The sequence below is a fragment of the Terrapene carolina genome, unplaced genomic scaffold (assembly GCF_002925995.2).
Source record: "Terrapene carolina triunguis isolate 2854851 unplaced genomic scaffold, T_m_triunguis-2.0 Scaffold120, whole genome shotgun sequence".
NCBI lineage: Eukaryota > Metazoa > Chordata > Testudines > Emydidae > Terrapene > Terrapene triunguis.
In genome coordinates, this window is record NW_020664471.1 from 832,519 (window position 1) to 856,917 (window position 24,399).

The 24,399-nt window shown below is 44.3% G+C and overlaps 1 protein-coding gene across 2 annotated transcripts in view; it reads left to right on the forward strand.

Annotated features, from left to right (window-relative positions):
• The first annotated feature begins 12,278 nt into the window (after positions 1-12,278).
• The window catches only part of PACC1 (proton activated chloride channel 1), a 32,737-nt gene continuing 20,616 nt past the window's right edge, over positions 12,279-24,399 (forward strand). The window contains exons 1-4 of one of the 2 annotated variants that reach the window (XM_026652542.2): positions 12,279-12,314; positions 17,592-17,691; positions 21,332-21,547; positions 23,768-23,922. In XM_026652542.2, the coding sequence (XP_026508327.1) occupies positions 12,279-12,314; positions 17,592-17,691; positions 21,332-21,547; positions 23,768-23,922 (507 nt within the window). Of the gene's footprint in view, positions 12,315-17,591; positions 17,692-18,668; positions 18,798-21,331; positions 21,548-23,767; positions 23,923-24,399 lie in introns of those variants that run through there. The other variant, XM_026652543.2, reaches the window with a different exon arrangement.

A 24,399-nucleotide genomic window follows, 5' to 3' on the forward strand; every position in this document is an offset into this window, starting at 1 on the left:
CCGCTCCTGCCTGCACCGCAACACACCCATTTTGGTCTGGGTGGGGCCCATTCTTTCTGTATAGGCTCCTCCTTTTCCCAAAGGTTCCCCGGTTCTTCTTATACTTAAAACCCTCCCCCTCACACCATTGTCTTATCCACACATTGATGCCCTGCAGTTCTGCCTGTCTTACTGGCCCTGCGTGGGGAATTAGAAATATTTCAAAGAAAGCTACCATGGAGATCCTGGACTTTAATCTCTTACCTAGCAGCCTAGATATGGTGTCCAGGACCTTTCCCTATGGCATTGGTACCCACTGGCTCCTCCCTAGCACTGCACATAAGTCTGTCATAAGTCTGGCAGGCAGTTTACCATGTGGTCATCCCTTGGTCATTAGAAACCCAACTAACTATATTTTTACTAATCGAGTGGTATTTTAGGTGGCCATAACTTCTGCCACAGGTTGGGGAACTGGAGACATTAATGGTAGATTACTTTACAGTTTTCTTTAAGGAAAAGTCTTCCTTATGACCACATCCTAATTTTTTTACCCAAAATTTTCTACATCAATCAGGTTGCAATTCTTCATGCATTAGAATCTATGAATCAATAAGGCAATTAAGGACCAAGTTTAAATCCCATACAGGAAAAGACTTCTTTAATTGTGGTTATATATTAATCAAAACCTTTCATAAACCTTGTCTTTGTGAGATGGGCAAATACTGAAAATCCCTCCACAGGTGAATCATAGAATTATAGGAACATAGAACTGGAAGGGACCTTGAGAGGTCATCTAGTCCAGTCCCCTGCACTCATGACAGGACTAAGTATTATAACCTGTCATGTTGGGTTATAAAGGTACACACACTGCTATATGTCCTAATAGTTGGAGACAATTTCTTGTCAGCATCTGTGGGGTTATTTAAATCTTCGAAATTAGGTTTTTAGTGTCTGCCTGAAGGTAAGCCCTAGCTGTTACGGTGTTCAGAGAAGCCCCTATAAAGAATATTTCTTGTATTGTGCTCAAAGTGGACTTAGTGTTTATTTGGAGACCTATCCTATGGAACAGGGATATGGCTGTCTGTACTGCAGAGAATGTCATTGTATGACTGGCCCTTGAGCAGCTAGTCATCCAAATAGGTGAAGTCTATTATCCCTGGCCATCGTAGGCAAGCAGCTATCACTGCTATGATCTTTGGGAATACCCTTGGGACAAAGGAGAGGTCAAAGGGAAACACTCAATACTGGAAGTGACCCTGACTGCTTGTAAAACAAAGAATCTTTTGTGAGAGGGGAGAATTGTGACATGAAAATATATGACCTGTAGGTTGAGCGCCATGAACCAATTCCTGGAATCTAACTGTGGAATAATATCTGAGAGTCACCATCCTCAATTTCTGTGATTCCACAAAGGTGTTTATCAGTCTGAGATCTAATATTGGTCTCTCCATCCTCTCTTTTTTTAGGGTACCAGAAAATACTTGGAGTAGAATCCCTTCCCTTGCTGCTGGAATGCAACTGTTTCTATGGCTCCTATGCATAGAAGAGAGATGACTTCTTGTCTCAGTAACTGTTCATGAGATAAAGAGGGTCGGTAAAGAGGGTGGGGTGAGGGATGGAAGTGAAACAGATTGAGTAACCTGATGTTATGGCCTCCAACACCCATCTGTTAGATGTAATCTGTTCCCAAGCAGGTTGAAAATGGGAGAATCATCTCCAAAGGGAGGGAGGTGAGTGCAACTGAACGTTCATGAGGTGGGGATGTTCCAAGCCCTCAACCAAGCCATCCAAATTGACGGTTGGATGAAGAGGACAGCTGTGTGGTGGTAGCAGTCACAGTAGGTAGTCTCTTCTTTTGACACCTAGGCCTGCCTTTCGGTGGTTCCATAGGCCTAGGGTATGTAAGGAACTGAACTGGACAAGATCTCTGTGCCATTTGTGATCTGCTAAATTTTCTTTTGTTTGCAGGCATGTATATGCTAAGGGCTCTAAGTGTGGCTCTGGAATCTTTCAAAGTCTGGAGATATTCATCTGTTGACTCAGGAGAATTTAAGTCCATCAAAAGGGAAGTCTTCTACAGTATTCTGGACCTCCCTAGGAAAACCAGATAGCTCTAGCCAAAGTGCTCTACTCATGACAACATCAGTAGATGTGCAGTGGGCTACTGTGTCACCTGCATCTAGGGAGGCTATCAAAATCGGCTTTTTCTAAGAACTGACCTTCAGCTATGATGGTCTTGAACTGCTCACAGTGTTCTACAGGTAAGTGTTCACTAAAACTGTTGAATTTGTCATAATTGGAATAGCTGTACTTCACCATTAGACCTTGGTAATTTGCAATCCAAAATGGCGGAGTGGCTGAAAAGTAGCTCTTACAACCAAATAGGTCAAGGCACTTCTAGTCTTTATCACAGGGTGCAGACTTTGAAAGATGTTGCCTGCCATGCTCGTTGATATCCTCCACAGCTAAAGAATTTGGTGGAGAGTGGGAGAACAAAAATTCCACGTATTTTGCTGGGATGTAATACCGTGAGCCCACTTGCAAGTGGGTGGTGTGGTGGCAAGGGTTTGCCATATGGTTTTGGCAGGATCCAGTAGAGCTTCATTCACTCGTAGAGTTACTCAACCAGAGGATGTTGTATGTAAAATGCCAAAAGTTTGTTGCGACTCTTAGGCCTTCTTTAAGGGAATCTCTAGCAAGTCAGTATGCTTCATCAATTCCTGACACTGTTTAAAATCATTAGCCAAAGAAGGTAGAGGAGGCTTTACAGCCTCATATGGTGACAATGATATTTGTTTGAGGTGTCACCTCCTTGTCCACTCTGACCTCTTGCTCCTCAAAAGTTTCCTCTCGAGGTTGAGGTTGTTGAAGAGAAAGTGATGGAACAGGCAGTGTCTTCTTCTGTATTCCCCACGAGTGACACTAGGAGTCCTTGAGAACTGACAGTAATAGAGAGTCCATGGGTCTTAAGAAGGGCATTGAGGGGGTCCATAAGGTAGAGGATGGAGCATCCACTGCTGGTCATATCATGAGCCCTGCCTCACTGGTAGTTTCTCCCTTGGAATTTCCCTTTCAGGGTAGGTAACAGGGAAGAAGTCTCTTCTATGGAAGGTAGGAGATCCCTGGACAGAGATCCGGGAGTCAGAGGACTCTTCCTCAGAATAGCCCAAAGGTGGGGTGAACACTGAAGGTGAAGATAGTTGTCCACCTGGTGTGATACGTACCGGAGAGCTGCTCACTGGGGCTGGGTCCAAGAGATACAGGGAAGTAAAGGATGCTTTGTACACCCACATATCCTTGCTTTCTGCCGGGAAATGCACGGAGCAATGTGATGCTGTAGTGTTGTAGTGTACATCTGAATTTATCTATTTGCTATTATTATGAGAATTTGGTTTAAACCTCCTGCCTACTCTTTGTTTCCCAAGTACTAACACTCCAATGAATTGTACAACCAAGTACTTTATTAAAAACAAATACAGGTGTTCCAGCTGCCAATACTAGAGAGTGCAATTGTTAATAAAAGTGAAAAGTGCAATGTGCAATGAAAACCAACAGTGATGCCAATCTGTGCAATGTCACTGGAAATGGAATTGCCACCACCAGTGTAGCTGTTCTCTACTGTGGCTGGAGGGGGACAGAGTGAACAGGGTACATCTAATCATACACACTTCCATTCCAGGAGTTCATCAACTGAATCTTTGCCTACCCTGCCCCCCACAATTGTCCAGTGGCTACATTGGCTGCAGGATGTGAAGTGTGGAGGAGGGTCCTCTGGGGATGGTGTTGATGCAGGTATTAGGGTCTGCTGCTTGCTGACCATCACAGTGAGCAGTCACTCATTTCCCTCTGCTGCTCCCAGTCTTGGTCAATGAGTTCCCTGTGCTGCTGTCAGCTCCTGCTCCATTCTCACCCTGTCATGCTCAAAATACTCTGCCACCAGCCTCTCCTCCCTCTCCCTGTCCGTTACCTCCCTTTTCCTCTTCTGCTTCTTCATTTGCTGCTGGAATTTCAGCTGTTGGTTCAACCTGTGGTCAGAATCCCTCTGCATGTCCTGCAGCAGGTCGTCCCTAACCCTTTGTCTTTTCTCCTGTTGGTTCAGTGTCTCTTTGGGCAAGGACACTGAACCAACAGGAGATAGAAGGCCCTGCCAGGGCAATGAAAGAGGATATTACTTTTTTGTCCAGGAAAAGAAAAAAAAGTTCCTTCCCTTTTCATGTTCCGCATCAAAGTAAGGCCACAAGTTAATACTTTTATCTACCTGGTAGCATGCCTTTATTCCATCTGTCCACATTTGCCTGTTCAGAAGCAGCTGCATTTCAGGTCACCAGCCCGTGAAGTAAATCTTTTATATTTATTTTATTTTAAAAAATCAATACATGTTTTTGGCCTAGACAGGAGGGGCTTGAGGCCCACAGGCCAAGGACCTTTTACCAGTAGTGGTCTTAACACTATTTCAGGCAGTGGCATGTAGGAGACAGACCTCAATATTAAGTCAAAAATAGTTATCAGTAAAACTATTATAATTTATTCTTATAATATTAGGTCATTACAAACTTGCTTGCATCTTTATGAATTTAAAATATACTCAATATTTATACAGGATGCTTAGAAAAATAACAACACAGTCTTATGTTATCAGTTGCTTATTTAATTGTATGAAATGTTCAAGTTAAAGAAATCTGCCTTCTGTCAACTAGTGACAAACTACCGAAGTGTCAAAGGAGGATAACCACCCCACAGCCATAATATCTCTGTGTTTACTCTGAAATGCAGCTTTTATAAGTTCTATCGTGCCTTAACTTTCTATATTTTATTTTATGTTATGTTTTGAAAGATGTATGTAAACCTTGGTTGTTATGATTTATGTTTTCTATAGAATGCCTTAGTGAAGTTTTTAATTGCAAGTAGTAAATGTACTGCAAATGGCAGATTTTAAATCTAAGGGTCATTTTGGACAAAGGACCAAAGCACATCTGGTATGAGATGCAAGTCTACTATAGAGATGAGTTTTATCTCAAGCAAAGGACTTTGTAGGAATGTTTAGCGATGTATTGTGTTATCAAGAGCCATAAAAGTAGGCCTTTTACAACCCCACTCTCTTTGCAAGAAAAAAAAATGTTGGTTTCAAACACTCAGAAAATATGCTAGAAAAAATCCTATTAAAATTAACCCCTTTTATAAACTCTCTAAAGACTTAATTCTTCAAATATTAAGGAAAACATTTATGGCTGGGGAATGTTTTGTAGCAGATCTTTGTAACTTCTAAGTTCATGTTCCACTTGAAGGTGAAAAACCTATGCCTGTCATTTAAATGCTTAGGAGTTCATCAGCTTCTTTTGAGATGTATATTTGCAAGTGCTTTGTCTCTAACTGCAAACCTTCTAATGTAATAACTTCCTTATATCATTGTATGCGAACAGTGGCATGGTTTATGTGCAATATAGTAAGGTCATTTGATGCTACAACTGGTTACTCATATAAAAGCCATTTGAGTATAGAATATTTATATTAATTAGGGAATTTAATTGATTATCTGGCTTAAACTACTTCCTTACCAAACTGAGAGAGACAAGTCACCTATCCAAAGATTGTTAAGAAGGGACAATAACTTCTTTAATGACTATTCAAGTTTAAAAACTTTCTTTAGGGAGTAATAAAGTTTAAAAAATACTTTTGAAAACTGAAAACCATGATATACGACATACAGGTATTTGCACTCGTTTGAAGCAGAATTTCAACTCCAATAAGCTAGCAAGGAACGAAAGGGATATATCAGAAAATGGACTGAATAAAAGAAAACTCAAACTTCAAATATGTTCTGATAATCTCCCACAACAAAGGCAGTATAACTATCAAGTTGAGGAAAAATTACAACCCTGCTGCATCTGTTGTAGCAGATCATCTATGCATGAGCTGAAACTGCTGACAATCTCAGAAAGGTGCTGAGCCAGTGAAAGAATGACAGCTGCTAATTTTTTAATTCAGCCAAGCTCTGAAATAGGCATGCCTTCCTCCTCCCGTAAAGCTACGAAAGGAAAGGAATATAAAATTTGCTGAATTAACCAAACCAGCAGCACAGGCTGCTCCCATTCTTCAACTTTGCAGTAGTCCTCACAACTCCTCCTGTTCATCGCTGCAAGCAAACAAGTAACAGCGATTAGCCAAAGAGCAAAAAGGAGCATAGAAGAGCATCAAGAAGCAGCAGCAACTTCTAGTTCAGCACTGTTCCTTCAGCATCCAGGGCTAGATTAAGTTAGCAAAGCACCCCAAGGAATCAGATATACATTTTCTTGTCGTGATTTTAATGGCATATTGAAATGCTATTGTAATTTAAGGTATTAAGAACATCTGTTGTTAAATACCATATTGTTTACATAATGTATTTCTGGAGAGGAGACATAAGCTAACTTAGTAAACAGGCAGAAATTGTGGGATTTAATTTGGATTTAAGATGCTTGATATTAATTTACTTGTCTCAAGACAACTCCCTGAATGACTTTTTTTTAACTGAGTTAAATATTTAATTTGGTTTCATAGGACTTAGTTAAGATTGCTCACCATTAATCATTAATAAGCTATTTAAGTTATCAATAATATTGATATTAGGGCTCTGGGAGCATTCATGCAATCTAGCTGGGTGTGGGGATCCACATGCAGTTGTGCTGAGTGATAACAGTGCCTGGAGGGGTTTGCTGCTTGTTATTATCAAAGCATTGTGAGAGACAGCCCAGGCTGGAGAGTTAAGGGGGCACAGCGGTTCCACAGTCCCATGCTGAACCCTGGGGATCCCGTCACAAATATATCAAAAAGAATTCACCAACCCTTAAATTAAATTATTTTGCCCATCTATAAACTGCTTTAGTTATCTATGACAGAACCATTATTGCTTGTTTGTGTGTTTTCTTTCTTTCTTTAATCATAATTATTACCTCTGACTGTATTGTTATTATATTGCTTGGTTTTAATCATGGTATCTGTCCCATCTAGTGACTCCAAGACCACTTAGAGAGAGAGATAAAACGAGTCTGCTCTACAGCCTTAACTAACAGCCTGTTGGCTTTTAGCTCATGAGGTAGAGGCTTATGCACTAAGCTCCGAGGTCCACAGTTTGATCCTGCCCGCCAACGACCAGGGTCTGTCAGCATTACAATGGCAGAGAATCCCTTGTGACTAAAATAGTGGGAGTCACATCTCTGAAGTCACATTGAAAGACGATTACTAAGATTTGGCCTACCATTTCTTGTTTCTCTAAACTATAAATTTTCATTGATTTTTGAGATAAAATCACTTGGTGCTCTACAACTTGAAACATTCCTTTCTACCCCACAGGCAGCATTAGAAGATGTTAATCTGCTGAAGACTCCAGAGTAGAAGAAGGAACAATTTTTCCAGGCCTCTGGTAGAAGACAGCCATCTGTTTATGCCAAGGAGATATTTTATCACCTGGTGATTGATCAGCATATCAGTGACTGGAGAGGGCTATGCAGTGTTGTTGTAGCCATGTTGGTCCCAGGATATTATAGAGACAAGTTGGGTGAGGTAATATCTTTTATTGGACCAGCTTCTGTTGGTGAGAGAAACAAACTTTTGAGCTTACACTACTATGCTACTGGGGTGGAAGGAAGAGCATGGGGAAAGCTTTGCCCTGCCCAGGTATATCATAGATTGTCTTGAGTTTCTTGAAAGAGAACTTGAAATGATTAGGTGTCAGCAATTCCTCCCAACATATTTTTGTGAGCTTCTAAAGTGCTTTGGGATATCTCTGAATGAAAAATGTTATGTAAAGGCTAGATTTTATATTCACTGCCCAAAATCTTTAACGCTAAAATAAGTTTGACTGGCAATGCCTCATGCACTTGCAGAATGGGAAGTGCACCTATACTTAAACCTCTGAAAACAAGGAAGTGCACACAGCTCAGCCTTGCAACTTACATTTTGGCTCCCTGGAACTGAGAATGTACTGTATATTTCAGCCTGGACTGTCCTATAATCAGGCATAAGGAATGATTTATGCCTGATTATAAGGCATAAGTCATTCCTTATGGTCATTCCATAAGGTTGTGTAAATGTGCCATTTCATATGAAGTGTTGTGCCCCACAGGATTGTATTCTCATTTGTCTGCATGCATTCCCAACTGCCCTTCACTGTGTAGGGGACAACTGTACTGACTGACACAAGATTATTTGCAGCAGGTTGCCACAGCTCACATGGCAATATGAGAAGTGCATCTGCGCTCAAAGGAATCACAACACAGACCCCTCGTTTCTGTGCTGTTACATTGGTTGTGCAAGCAGAGGAGCACAATAATCTATCATGACTACAGGGCAGAGGTTAGTGCAAAGAAGTTGTTCCAGAAGGAATCCTTAGGACAAAGGTCAGGGGGTAGTAACATCTGGTAACTATGGGGTGGTTTGGGCAGAGCAGGTGAAGTGGTTGAGTACAGGTCAGGTGTAGCCAGCTGGTGTTCACTAAGCCTGCTCTCTAAATGAGATGTTTGCCTTACTGAGGATATGGTCTGACAGTTTCTCCTCCTGTACCGATATGCTGCATGCCCATGGTGTACTTTATAGTCTGAAAGGATGGAGAGCTACTTTGTCAGTGAGGAGCAGTGTTGATTTCTTGACCACACTGGTTCATTATGAAATATATTCCAGAGGCCAAATAAACCAACGTCAGTCAGATGTATTGATCTAAGCCAGTAATAATATAGTGAAGGAAAAAGGTTCTATATCAGTGTTTCTCAAACTGGGGTCCGCGAGAGAACTCCAGGGGGTCCGCAGGCCCCGCTGCTCAACTCCTCCCGCTCCCTCCCAGGCAGGCTCCCTACCTGCCCTGGTTCCATGTGGCTCCCAGAAGTGGCCACCAGGTCCCTGTGGCCCTTAGGTACAGGGGTGGCCAGGGAGGCTTCGCACACTGCCCCCCCCCGAGTGCTGGCTCTGCAGCTTCCATTGGCTGGGAACCGTGACCAATGGGAGCTGTGGGGGCGGCGTCTGCAGGCACGAGGGCAGTGCACAGAGCCTCATTGGCTGCGCCTCTGCCAGGGGCTGCAGGGACCTGGCTGACGCTTTCTGGGAGCTGCAGTAAGTGCCGCCGGGACCCTTCATCCCTCACGCCCCCGCACCTCAACCCCCTGCCCCAGCCCCGAGTCCCCTCCTGCACCCAAACTCCCTCCCGGAGCCCACATCCCCCACCCCAGCCCAAAGCCCCTTCCTCTACCCCAAACCCATCATCCCTGGCCCCAGCCCAGAGCCCATACCCGCAGGTGGAGCCCTCACTTCCCCCCACATCCCAACCCCCTGCCCCAGCCTGGAGAAAGTGAATGAGGGTGGGGGAGAGCGAGCGACAGAGGGAGGGGGGATGAAGCGAGCGGGGGCTCGGAGAAGGGATAGGGCAGGGGCGGGGCCTTGGTGAAGGAGCAGGGGGTCCACGAAAAATTTTAAATCAAAATGGGGGTCCTCAGGTTGCTGAAGTTTGAGAACCGCTGTTCTATATGATACCAGTCTTGGGGAAGCTGTCTCATGTAGTGATGTTATATTCACCTTATGTGGAAGGTGTGCTCCCAAAGGTATACCACTTAATGCCCTCTCTTTATATCCTCCTTGTTTACCAGTAAAATGTACTATATATGTCATCTGAAACTAGATTTAACCAACTAGCTTTTTACCTTGCTTTTCTAGTACCATGGTGTACCCTTTATCTTTGTTCTGAACATATACAATTCCAGGTACTAATGGGCATGAAAACACTGAGGTCTGTCCCAGGGTAGATAGGCTTGTGAGGGTAACTCCCTTTCTGTTGCTATGATAAAGTAAACATATGTCCTGATCTTGACAGCTTTCCTATCTACTTAAGCCAAAGCTTACTTTAACTAATGCAAGGTGTTATGGGATACTTAGCATAAGTGAACAGATTATAAAGGTACAGGCCAATTTAGGCTATGTAACTGCTATATTTATGCTTAATGTGTAGGGTGCAGATAAAACATACTATCAGTATAACATATATATACTAGCCAGCATATGTTGGTAAACAGCAGGTTGAGGCATGACTCAAAGAGAGCAGAACTAAGGTTGCAAGGCGGAGGGGGGGAGGTATGTACTGATTTTCAGAGGTTCAAGTTTGTTTTACCATAACTGTTTATTCCCTGGGTTTTAGAGATTTAAATATAGGCGCCTTTGTTCTAGAAGGGTATTAGTAGGCTTGGAAGAATGACATTTTTAGCAGTGAATGTTGATAAACATCACACACACACACACACACACACTCTCACTCCCCCCCCCCATCAGTAGTAATCAAAATTTACAGATAGCCAAATGCTACGTGAGAATTTGATTTAAGGATATTTACTTTGTATATTTTGATGTGATGTTGACAACTTGTGTTTTAATGGTTATAAACCTTTCACTTTTTGAATCTTAACTGACTCCCCAAACACCCAATAATTTCCCACAACTGTGAAAACTTAAATAGAAAAAAATAAACATCAGTATTATTTGTTGAAATTACACAATTGAATTCTGCCAAGCCTAGGTATGAGGCACTGGCAGGCAGCCTGAACTCTGCATTAATAAGTTTTGGGGCCATGAATTTCCCATATTTTTTGAGGAAATTGTGTGTGGGTGGGTGCGTACGTCCTGGTCCTGGCCTCTCCATGTGTGCCTGCCCCTCCCCCTAGCGCTTCCCCTGCCACCAAACAGATGTTTGCCGGCGCTCAGGTCGCTCCGAGGAGGGGGGGCCGCTGCGCACTCAGGGGAAGAGGTGGGGAAGAGGCAGGGGCGTGGCCTAGGGGAAGGGGGTGGAATTGGGGCAGTGCGGAGCAAAGGCAGGGCCCTACACTCCTCCTACACATACCCCCCCAGCCCTCTGCCCTGACTCCTGAACCCCCCACACATACCGAACCCCCCACACATACCCAGCCCCCCCATGCCCTGACTCCTGCATCCCCACCCCTCCCACCAAATGGGAGCTCCTGCACCTCCCCCCCACATTCCCACCTGCACCCCTCGCACCAAATGGGAGCTGCCCCAGGTAAGCGCTCCACACCCCAACCTCCTGACTCCTGCACCCCCCCACACGCTCCCAGCCCTGACTCCTGCACCCCTCACTCATCCCCCCCACACTGCCCACCCTGACTCCTGCACCCCCCCACACCCGCACCCCTCGCACCAAATGGGAGCTGCCCCAGGTAAGCGCTCCACACTCCAACCCCTGCCCTAGCCCTGAGCCCCCTCCTGCAGCCTAACTCCTGGCCAGACCCTGCACCCCAATGTTTTTGTACATTTTTTTATAAAGTGCTTATCCAAAGCGCTTTACAATAGTTAGCTAACGGTACAAACAATATTTGGAAAGATCATTAAGTGGTCTGCCGAGACCCTCAGTGATTTTCAAGTGGTCTGTGGAAAAATAAGTTAGACCACACAAACAATCAAGGTACCTCACTTTATTTTCATTTACTTCCTTTTACTTATAGGAGAAAGATGAAGAAAAAAAAGAATGAAAAACAGGGGCAGGGGGGAGACAAGAAAGAATGTTCTTTTTCTTGGCTGGGTCCAAGGAGGGGCCCCAAAAGTGAAGCTCAGCACAGGGCCCCAGTAACTCTAAATCCGCCACGGCCCAGCTCCCAGAATCCTGTGATTATGTGATAACCTCACCTTTCATTTTTTTAAAAAGCAAGTTGCCAGCCCTCTTAGATGAAGAGAGAAACGTGAAACTCTGAACCCTAAATGTTCAAAAAACAGAAAACAACCCATCATTATTATTTAAGCCCATCTGGTGTTTTTTGGGGGCCTGACATCATTTCTGAATTCCTGGGAGTGGCAGTTCTCACATTCACCCCGCCTCGCCCAGCGCTCACACGGGGAGACCTTGGGCTGCTGCTGTCGCTAGTGGAGCAATTCTGTGAGCGTGGTGGTGCGCACCGCAGACAGGCCCAGCAAATGCTGTTTTCCTGCCGCCCCCTGCCCAGTCCATAGGCTGCTTTACACCACCCGCGGCTGCAGGGCAAAGGCTTGTCGGGTGCGCCGCGGGTCCGGACAGAGCAGGGGCCCGGCCCGGCCGGTTTTAAACTACATTTCCCAGAATCCCGCGCGTCTCACGCCTCTGCTGCAGCTGATGAGCCTGAGAGAAGCGGGCTGGGGTAGCCGCGGCGGCAGGCGGAGGAGATAGCGGGAGAGGCGCGCGGCGGCCCCGGGTGGACGCTCCGCGAGGGCTCGGTCTGGTACTGCAGAGCCTCCGGCGCCTGGCTGTTGTGCGCCTGCCGCTCCCCGCCCAGCCCCCGGGGGCTCCCGTCGCTGCTGCCATGCTAAGCCCAGCGATCTCCGCATCCTACCAGGAGGTACTGGCGGGGCGGGGCGGGGAGAAGTCGGTTTGACCGTGTGAGCACATGTGCGTAGGGAATGCGAGCCGCCTTGCGCGCCAGTGGCGTCTTTTGTCTGCCGAGCAAACTCCCAAAGGCGCTGAGCAGCTGTGCGCCGGGAAACGCGTTGCGGCGCTGGTTGAAAACCGGCAAGACAGCGACGGAGATAAGAGCAAGAAGGTGCCGGCTGGAGTCATAGCAGCCTTTTATGGTGCAACAATCCAGGGATGTGCACATTAATGGTGAACCCCAAATCTACAATGAAATAACACTGCCGCTAATTGCCGTGTATCTAGGCTCAAGCTGAACACAGCTGTAACTTGAGCGTATGTGTGTTATTCCCCTTTCAGTCAATTTAAAAGCAATTGCAATATATTCATCTTGGCTCCAGTCACTGCCTCTATTAAACATTCATCTTCTGGTTATCCAGATCTTCAGTGACGGATAAGTCACCTAAGGCGTAGAAAGTCAGCTAGGTCACATTTTAATTTTAGAGCCATAGCAAAACTGGCTGGATATTGGCTTTATGTTGCCCTAGGCAAACTGGAAAGCGTCCATTCCTTCCAACCTGCAGACACCCAAAGAGATCTCGTGAATGATTTTGCTGCCCAAGGCATCCACCAGCTTTCTCTGTATGGTAGAGCCCTGATCCCTAGGGTACTTGTATTTAAATACATGGGAAACAAACATGATGCTTTTTGATACAGGCAAATACACATTTGTATTTAAAAACAAGGAAATGCCAGTTAAAATACAGTCAATTGTAATATTGTAGAAAGTAAAGGTACATACAGTTGACAGGTGACTTTATCACTTTTATAATAAAGGAGGGGTCTGTCAGACATGAAAAGTGATACTGAAGGCCCAATTGTAATCCTGTGCCTAGTCTGCCTATCAAACTCATATATAACATAATATTATCCTTGCTTGTACTTGTATCTTTCTTGGTAGATGCATAGAAATCGTCTTGTTTAAGTTAATCGGCAATAAAAACCTGCAGCTGGTCACCTTTGCCGTCACCACACAGCTGTTTACCTCATTTTAGAAAGTTGCAGGCTACATTTGGCCTTGGGCTTGCACTGTAGGAAGCGCTAGTTTAGCCTATCAACATTTATCAGTTCTTCTCCCATTTCTCATGTTAGACTAGAAGACATTAAAAGATTTAAATAACCTCATGCACAAACAAGTGAAACAGAACATTTCTCTCTTTATTTATACCCCCCAGCAGGGTTTTCTCTGACTGGATGAAATTCACTTCACTCACATAAAGGTAGGAAGTGGGTGAAGAGCATGTGGTGCTGCTATTTCTGTAACCGCCCCTGAAGCGTGGGTTCTGTATCCCCCCTGATCTTGCCCCTATCTCCCAAGTCAGTGTTGACACCCATTAGGTGGTTGCTACCAGCCCTCCTCCGCTCAGTGCAGAGAGCCCCCTTACATTGACCTTTCACACCAGGATGAATTTCACCCACTGTGGCTTCTCGTCTTCTCTGTGTCTTTTCCTTTTATCCTTCTTTTTCTTTTCAGCTGAGGGGCATAGAACATCTAAATGTGAGCTTTCCTTTGCTCATTTGACTCTAGCAAGGTTCCACGCTTAAACAGTGATTTCCTTCCACGATGCCAATGACCTGAGTTATATTAGCTTAGACAGAGATCCTAGAATTGTCACCTTTAGTTTTATCCTGGGCTGCCAGTTTCCTCATGTAATTCTACTTCCTCCTCTCTGCACCAACAACAGTTAGGAGTGCTGCATTCGTTCTAGAGTGATTATCTCTCCCTTGAGACTGCCACAGAACTTTGACATGCTTTTAGGTGGTGTGAAAGTGCAGAGCCTGTTCTCTCCCACTTCTCCCAGCTGCTGGAGACTGGGAATGAAATTTCTGTAATCATTGTACCACCAGTAGAAATGTCAGTGCTGAGATCAATTCCAGTTCTGGGTCTCGCATGATGCTGGAACCCTGTGTCTTGAATTACCCCGCACTTAATGTCCTTGCCTGTCACCTAAGTATGCGGTGGAATATCGTATGTTGGGCAGCTATCGCCATATTTGGCTGGTCCATGGTACGTACGCAGTATACATAAGATGTTGGTCTGAGAAGGTGACTGCCACTGATGTGCATCTGTGAATAGTTACAACGCAACTTTCATTCATTTGGGCATATACTGGTACATTTGAAGAAACCAGAATAAACTTGTATGGTAATACTGCTCCTGCTAGCCTGTTATTGGTGGACTGTAGCTTAGTGTGTATGCAGATGGGACTGGCTACGAAATAGGTCTTGTCAGGTTGCATACACTCATTCTGGATTGAATGCTGTGCTCCCAAGATGTAATGGCTTTCCCCATGATCGAGTTAAGCTTTTGAAGTCCAGTGCTATATGTGATTCTTAGTGGTTTGGAGTGAATTTTGTATGCACGTTTGTGGTCAAATGAGTTTTCTGGACTGCCAGTGAAGACAGTTGTCCTTACAAGCATCAGACCACCAGCAAAGCTCACCTAGTTACTAAGGGTGCGATCCACAAAGGGACTTAGGCACCTAAGTCCCTTTGTGGATCTGGGCCCAAGGGTTACTGCTTCATACACTTTGGGCTGACAGCCCTTTGATGGTTTTAAGTGTAAGAGGCTTGTAAAAATAGATGTCTCACCAGTGCAGAATTCCAAATGTTGTATTTTGCTTCTGAAGTGCATTGAAATGCTCTATGTTTTGATTTTTCATCTTTCTTCCATTCCTGCATATTAAAGAAGGGGCATTGTAGATTTACCCTGAGAGTGTAATAAATGTTGTATCATAATATGTTTTCTACTTTGATGTTACACTGAAATTTCTTGCAGTCATTTTTTCCATAGGTTAATTTAATTTGACATGGAAGTTCTCTCTCACTGCAATTTGCATGTTGCTGTGAATTGGAAACAATTGCGGCTTATTCAGCTTCCCAAGTTCCACTCTACTCAAAATCTCTCATTGCACGTGGTTTTCTGTGTTTAGACCTGATGTGACCAAGTTACAGGTTTAAAGAAAGAATGAACCGTCTGTTGTGTTAATTATATTCTGTGCTTTTGTAGGACCTTTCATCTGAGGATTTCAATGCATTTTCCATTAATTAAATCTTCAAGCACCTGTGTAGAGTAGATACTAATATTTTCATTTTACAGAGAGCTAAACTGGGGCTTTGAGAGGTTAAGTAATTAGGCCATAGTTACACAGTCTGGCAGTGGCAGAGTCCAGAATACCAAATGCCTTTAACCCCCTAACTAGACAATATAGGTAGATGAAGTGTCTGTGTATTAGGAGGAAGTGTGTCTAATGGTGAGAGAAGAAGATTAGAAGTCAGGAGTTGAGGAAACTATTTCTCGTTCTGCCACTGACTAGGTCTGTGACTTTTGATAAGTCCCTTAGGTCTTTTCTACATGAGGAAGTTGCACAAGTATAACTTGAGTCAACTTTTAAACTGATAAAAGGCTTGTCTACAGCAACAATCAGTTCATGGCAAGCAGCGGTGTGACTACCCTACAGTAGTCTGTGAGGGGCTGTTCATGTGGACCCAGCTGAAATGTATTAACAGTTAGTTAATGCCATTTGATTAGCCCCATATCAAAGAGGACTAAATCAAAGGTCATTAACGAATTATTAATGGGAGTCAGCAGGCTCCGCACACACAGTTAGTCCACAGTAGTCTTGTGCCGGGTAGAGTCACACCGACCTTGCGGCAAACGAAATGTTCCTATAGTCTAATCTTTAATTAAACTGGTGCTAAAGGCTCTGCAGACACTCTTATTTCAGCATAAGAGAGTGTCTTATTTTGGATTAGCTAAACCTGTTCCTAATCTATTCAAGCTAACCTGCAATAATCCACTCTTAAACTGAAATAAGAGTCCGCAGTGCTTCGTGTGGAGGTGGTTTTATGATGTCAATAGGAGAGCTCTCTCCCGTCAGCATAGCGCGGCTACATGAGCGATGTTACAGCGGTGCAGCTGCATCGGTACAGCTGTGCCGCTGTAAGCTCGCTAGTGTAGACATGGCCTTAATATGTTGAAATTCACACCTTAAGGTATACTGGGGCAACAAAACCTCTCTCTCTCTCTCTCTCTCTCTCTCTCTCTGCTGGTCTGAGTCTCTGCTGCCTCACACCTGTGCAAAGTGTGTGTGAAACAGCGGTAACATTTTGCGCTCACTTTGTGCAGGTGTGAGTGACTACACAAAGTTGCAAGAAGAAAGTGGAGAATCAGGCTTTTTGCCTAAGAAGATTTTGCATCTGTAAAATGAATACTATTTGAGATCTGGAATAAAAATTGCTATATATATGTGTATATGTGTGTATATATATATATATGTATATATAAAGTATATTTTATTACAATGTTTAAAATAAAAAAATGTGTATTTTAAAATGAGAGAGGCAAAAGTTGGTGCAAAGGAAGGATCCTTAGCCCTTCAGCTTCCACGGGGGACACCTGGGGAGAAGATGAAGGAAGGACTTTTTTCTTAAATAAAAGGAAAACCAAGTTTTCATTGTTTGCGTTCCATGTGTTCCCCAGTTCTTTGTCTAGATGCTTTATGGTATATTGATGCCTATCTCATGTGACAAGCTTATGACATTGACCAAAGCACTGACTTGTTTGTTAGCAGCTGCACTGAGCTGAAAAATAAAGGGCAGCGACTTGTGGACTTTTTGACTGTTCATTTGTAATGACGCATCTGCTGAGGTGGTTTGGGCTGCGCTCTGAAGTAACTTGCACTAATATCTGTTAAAAACAATAACATTTCTTGCATTCCCTTCTCATTGCAGTGTGCTAATGCTTTGTCCTGTGGCATAGATTGTGATTTGTAATAATACATATTCTGAAACAAGGACCTTCTCCACTCAAGAACATGTTGAGATCGTGAGACAGTATCTTAATTTTGAGGGTTCAAGTGGGCTGAAGATGCTGTTGAAAAGTGCTGTTTTTTAAAGGGTGGTGGTGGTGGTGTTGTGCTGGACTGGGACTCGAAAAATCTGGGTTCAATTTCAGGCTCTCACACTTCCGTTGTTGCCTTGGGCAAGTAATTTAATCTCTCAGAAATGGGGATAATATTTCCTTTCTCCCATCCTCAGGTCTGGTCTCTTTATGTTGTAAGCTCTTTTCCTGTGTATTTGTGCAGCACCTAGCACAATGGGGCTCCGATCTCAGTTGGATCCCCCTGCACTGCTATAATACAAATAAATAATCAGTATTGTGATGATATAAAAGTACATTTGAAAATGGAATGTATTTCCTCAGCTGAGTGAGGAAGTGGAGCACGGAGCTGAGCATCTAGAGCCAGTGGAGGAAGGGGAAATGGACGACGATCAGGAGGATACCAGCTCTGCTATTTTACCAGGTGAGAGCTGCTGATTCAAAAGTCCTCTATCAAGTGCCTAATAAAAGCTGCTTGTTTTGAATGGTCTTTTGGGGAGCAATTGAAACAATAAATGGTTCACTGTCAGGAATGAAATACTGTACCAAAGGGAAGCTGAAGAGTTCCTTACCCATGAGACCACATCTCTGTGTCTCCTCTGCTACAGATATTAACCTGGAGTTCGAACCAAACCAAAGAAAATCCAGCAAAATCCATTTAAAAGGAAGTGCTGAGCTGACCATGCTGGGATTTGAATGTGCAATTCCAGGGAGCCAGTGTATTGCTACTTTGTGGCATAGGCATTGTCTACCTAAGCAAGTTGCACCGGTTTAACAGAAGGGTGTGGTTTTAAATCAATTTAGGCCTTGTCTACACTACAGAGTTTTGTCGACAAAAGTTATGCCGCTTTAATTAAACTGCTGTTGCATGTCCACACTATGCTTCTTGTGTCGGTAGAGTGCATCCACAATAGCAGCTCTTGCATCTACACAGAGAGCAGTGCACAGTGGGTAGCTATCCCACTGTGCAACTGGCTGCAGTGCGCTTTGGGAAGGGTTTGCAGTGCCTCATGGGCCAGGTACAGTGTCACATGATGAAGGTTTCTCAATCCCATGGTTCCAGGGGCATCCTATACATTGCCAGCTGCTTTTCAACTGAAATGTAGGGGGGAGAGAGGGGAGGAGAGTGTGTGACAGAGTGTGTGTGTGTGTGTTGTGGGGGAGACAGAAACAGTGTGTGTTGGTGGAGAGTGTGTCGGCATGCTGTCTCTAAGTTCAGACAGCAGCCTGAACAACCAATCCTGAGGCAGGAGGAGGGGGACACCCCCTCTCACATCAGCCCCCCCCCCCCCCCCCCAGCAGCCCGCTCTGCCTGTCGCTGTGCTCCTCCTGTCGAGGAGAGCAGGATTCCACATGAATGGTTCTGGGATTCCCTCCGAGTTCTCCCACAGCCTCTTCAGCTGCTGGGAGCAGCATCCTCGGCAGCTCTGTGAGCTCTCCACGCTGAGGAATGTCAAAGCTTCCCGGAGCTTTGAAAGGGGAGCGGTGCCTGCCTGCATAGCTCGATGCAGAGCAGCCAAGTTCAAAACAGTGAGTAGAGCTCTCTCGGTGGGAATTGTGGGATACTGGGGGAGGCCAGTTATGGTGACATAATGAACGGCAGCATCACCACTGACTCTTTGTTGCTTTAACGTTGCAGCGAACAGCTCTATGCCTCTTGTCGAGGTGGTTTTATTTTGTTGGCAAAACAGCAAGAGTTTTGCCGCCAAAAGTAGCTTTGTAATGTGTACACCTCCCCTGTTTTGTCGAAACTGTGTAGTGTAGACAAGGCCTAAGTTACAGTACAGTAAATACTGTGTGGATGTGCGTTTTGGTTTAAATCAGGTTTATTGCAGTTTAGAGTAAGTTGATTAAGAATAGGTGTAAACTAAGTGTCCATACTCGCTTTTGGACTTGTTTAAAAAACAATGTAAGTTTAATTGGTGCAATTTCCTTGTGTAGATAAGGCTCTAGTTCTGTAGGCTGTCCTCTCCTGGCAGTAACTTTGTGGGAATGGCCTGTGCGACAGTGGAATCACATTATTTGACTAGGCACATGTTCATTGGGAGCTTTTAAAGGGTCAGTATTTGCTATGGTAAGGAACAAACACCTCAGCATGCTCTTACATTTGAAGGATAGGACATACTGTGGCATGATAAAGGCTGTTTTTTTTTTTTTATATGGCTCCCTGTGTAAAAGACCAAATTGTCAAAATATAGCCACCACTTCTTGCATGTGCCATTTATAACACCCATTTGTGTGTGCAACTATATAGTGCACATAGTTAAACCTCCTTGTGTGTAAGTCAAGTATTGGTTCTTAAAAGTTGTGCAGGCAAGTCGTGTGAGGGGGTATGTACACATACCAAGGGAAGCTGATTAAAGGACTTTGGACAGTATTACCTATCCTGTTGATAGTGAAAGTGTTTGAGAGAGATTTTTTCTAGAGTTAACTGGAATCCTTCTCATGTGCAACTTTATATAATGTGCATACGGAGTTAGGTGTTAGACTTTAGTCTTTAAAAATGTAAGGATAACATATAATTGACTGACTTCTAACCTGGTGCATGCATAGGGTTGCCAACTTTCTGCTCTCACAAAACCGAACACCCTTGCCCCGCCCCATCTTTGAGGTCCTGCCCCTGCTCACTCCACACACCCCTCCCCCCATCGCTCACTCTCACCACACTCACTCACTCTCTCATTTTGACTGGGCTGGCTCAGGGGATTGGGATGCGGGAGGAGATGAGAGCTCTGGCTGGGGGTGCGGGCTCTGGGGTGGAGCCAGGGATGAGGGATTTTGGGTGTGAGGGGGGGCTCTGGGCTGGGGCAGGCAGTTGGGGTGCAGGAGGGGGGTGAAGGCTCCAGCTGGGGGGTATGGGCTCTGGCTTGGAGCCAGAGATGAGGGGTTCGAAGGCAGGAGGGGGTTGTGGGTTGGGGTGCGGGAGGTGGTGTGAGGGCTCAAGCTGGGAGTGCAGACTCTGGGGTGAGGATGAGGGGTTTGGGGTGGAGGAGGGTGCTCCGGGCTGGGGGGTGGAGCCGAGGGGTTCAGAGTATGGGAGGGGGCTCCGGGCTGAGGAAGGGGGTTGGGGAATGGGAGGGAGGTGAGGGCTCTGGGCTGGAGGGGTGGGTTCTGGGGGGGCATAAATGAGGGGTTCAGGGTACAGGAGGAGGCTGGACCAAGGGTTTCAGAAGGCAGGAGGAGGATTGGCGCTGGCTCCAGGCAGCGCTTACCTCAAGCAGCTGCCAGAAGAAGCAGCATGTCCCCCCTCCGGCAGCTCAGTGCACTGCCCTGTCCACAGGTGCTGCCCCTGCAGCTCCCATTGGCCACGGTTCCCAGCCAATGGGAGCTGTGGAACCAGCGCTTGGGGCGGGGGAAACATGCGGAGCCCCCTGTCTGCCCCTACACGTGGGAGCTGGAGGGGGGACATGCCACTGCTTCCGGGAGCCACGGCAGGTAGGTCGCCTGCCTTAGCCCCGCTGTGCTGCCGACCGGACTTTTAATGACCCGGTCAGCAGTGCTGACCGGAGCCACCAGGGTCCCTTTTCGACTGGGTGTTCTGGTCAAAAACTGGACACCTGGCAACCCTGTGCATGCACGCTGCAGTTAGCTAGCTATATAAGAGCACTACAGTGCTGAAAGCCTCTGTGTTGATGCATAGATTAAATTTGGTCAGGATCAGTTGGTTCAGACTTGGGAGAGATGAGTCTTTTATGCTGTGGAAAAAAAGGCTCCATCAGGGGACTTTTCGCTGTGAACTCTGAATTTTTCAGCTGATCTGGCCTCTTTTAAATGTGTTTTTATTCTGCCTATTGTGTCCCTAGGCACAATCCGTAATGCAGGAGGTAAAACAAAGGCAGAACCCTCTCCTTACTGATTACGCCGCATCATGTTCATGGGAAGTAACAGTCGACTGTTTGCTTGTCAAAAAACATTATTTATTTGTTCTTGTATTTTAAATCAAACTAAGCCTGTTGTTCCCTCTCATTTCAAATGGTTCATCTTGAAATTAACGCTCTGCATGATTCAGTGTGGAAGACTGTAAGTAAAGACACTTACAAATTTTAATCCCATATTTTGTTCAGTCCTAGATAGTGAATCAGGGACCAGTAGCCCTTCTGTGCGTTTCAGCAAGACCTGCCTAAAGAATGTCTTTTCCGTAATTCTCCTCTTCATTTATCTGCTGCTCATGGCTGTAGCTGTGTTCCTTGTCTACCAAACTATCACCGACTTCAGGGAAAAGCTCAAACACCCGGTGATGTCTGTCTCTTACAAGGAGGTGCCCTTGTATGATGCACCTGGTAAGTCTCTGGAAACAAATCGTCATAGTGGTGAAGTCCAACTGTGTCTCAAGATGTCATTCAAATCTTTGCATGCGTTACTGACAGCATTTTGCATGTAACAAGTGCTGGTGCCATTTACTCTCCATGTCGGTCCAAGTGATGCAAAAAATGCTTTGGGCTTTGCTTCTTTTTTTGTTTAACCCATGGTGGTGGTGACTGCAATGCATGGAATCTTTTCTCGGTGATCATGAGACTGATTTGCTGAATCTGAACATATATAATGTTAATACAAGCTTTAGAGGCTCATGCAGCTCTTCAGGGGCTCATATGAGGCTTTTTTGCAGAGTCCATAGACTTGAATGGGTTCATCTTGATCTCTTGGGAGTGAGAAGAGCATTGACCACAGCAGTGCTCCTTAAGCTACTTAACCTAGCCAAAGCAGCACATCAGACTGCTGCTAGGATCCCTGCCCCTCGAAGGAGCAAGGAAATAATGGTGGTCAAAAGAAGGCAGAGCTTTTGTATTAACAGGGTTTTATAGGCAGCCACAAAATCATCATACTGTGATAGTTTGTTTTTGCACTGGCATTGCATCAGTAGGCAGTGACAATGAAACAGCTCCACCGTATCAATATCACAACACAACATCAGAGCATCATATAGCAGTTATTTGGTGACTGTTATTTTTATTAAAATGTTTTGGAGTAGTGCTGTGTGTGTATATATAAAAAATGTGTACTTATCCCAGTAAGCAGCGGCTTACTCAAAGGGACACAGTCAACTTAAAAATCACACTTCTGTCTGAAAATGTTACCACCTACTCTTGTTAGGAGTAATCCCTCCCATGACTATTGTTGAAAGATTAGAGAGAAAATATTTGGGGTTTTTGCAGCTATACTGTATGCATTTGACAGCATTCTGTGTATAGTTAATTTAATTATTTCCTCGGTAGTCAGGCCTCAATTCTGCAATCAGACCTTTGTGGAGAGCTGCATTCACAAGCTCAGGTATCTACTGACATGGATCTGATTGTAAGGTCAGGGCCTTTGTCTGTTTCCCCTATGGTTTGTGTGAGTCTTTCATACAGTGATAGGGGAGAAAAAGACATTTTAAAAAATAAAAAAAAATCTGATTGTAAAACCACAAAAATTGGCAGTGAGCTCAGAGGCAGTTGTAGGACCTGAAATTACTTTTAACTTTTTTTAAAACTGACCAGATTTTTCTTCCAAGCATGGAACACTGGAGATCAGCAAAATGTATTTTAGATGCTCTCCACTACCCTTTTTGACTTCTTATGTGAGGGCATACAGGTTATTTCAGTAATTGGTGTAGGTTTATAAATCGTATGGTCATTTATCACATGTAGCATTTTATTTATTTATTTATTTATTTATAGTAGTTGATCTATATTATCTTCAAGCAAATCTGTGTTTCCCAGACTAAATGTGGCATAAGAGCTTTGCTGGTTTTCATGAGGGGGAAGCCGGAAAGAAACACATGAAGTTTTTATACCCACCATTGGACTTAAGCATTGTTGTACTTTTATGCTAAATATATTAATTGCAGCATGGGTGAAAAAAATAGCCTGCCAACCTGATAACAAAAGTGATGAGAGAGGATAATTTGTTGACACGTTTGATATCTTTGATTTAGCTTGATATAGTATTTAGTAATTATAATGTCTATTTGATGCCATAGGAAGGAACATCTTTTTGCTTTTATTTTGTCAGCCAGTGACTTTAGAGATTCCATAGACAATACATTACTTCTGTTGTATAGTCCTAATATGGGTTTATACAATATGGTTTAAGGGCTTGATCCAGTAAAACAGTTAAGTACTTTAAGTGTTTGAGGACTCCCATTGACTTCAGTAGGCCTAGTCACATGTTTAAGTGCTTTTCTGGATTGGGGTTTTAGGACCTGATTCAGCACCTTCTGATGTTAATGGAAAGATTCCTGTTGACTTCGGTGGGCTTTGGATCAGGGCCTGAAAGAGAAACAGGCAAGGGTTTTTGTTTTGTTTTGTTTTTTATCCTGCTGTTCAGGGCTTAATCCGGCAAGGGGCTGAGCACTCTAGCCCTGGTCCAGCAGAGCATTTACGCACATGTTAACTTGGAATGCTTTGTTGGATCTGGGAGTCAGCACCTTGCAGGATTAAATCTTAGAATGACAATCCACTTACTTGGGCAAGAAATCAACTCTCATTTACATTTCTTCCAACTTTTTTCCCCTGAAACAGGTATTGCACTTTACCCAGGCAAGGCTCAGCTGCTTAGCTGCAAGCATCATTACTATGATCACATTCCGCCTCTGATAAACCCAGGTCAGCCAGGAGAAATTGAGTGCACCACTCAGAGAATCAACTACACAGATCCTTTTACTAATCAAACCATGGTAATAATTAAAAAGACAAAGGAACAGAGTTCAGCGGATGGGGTTGTTTTGTGCGCTGCAGCATTCCAAAGCAGCAGTATATGTTATCCAGGAACTGCTGTGAAATACTTGCTTTCTTTTTTCTTAACTTTTTTTGAACAATCAGTCCTTATTTTTAGAAATGTGACAGACATCAGTTGGTTTATTTATTGTGGATGCTCAGATAGCTGAGTGATATGGGTGTCATAAGAATCTGAATAGAATGGAACGGAATAGATATTTTTGACAGTGCAACTTTTGGTTCATTTCCTATAAAAATCAAAACTGGCGTGCAGCTTTAGATGGTGAGATATGTTCCATTTGTTGAATCCTGCTTTGGCTGAAGGCAGAAGTTTTTCCATGGACTTTCAGTTGGAGCAGGATAGGTCCTTAGATTCCCTTTTTACATATTCCAGGTGTGGATGCACATACATATATTGTAATGTCATTTTTACCAAA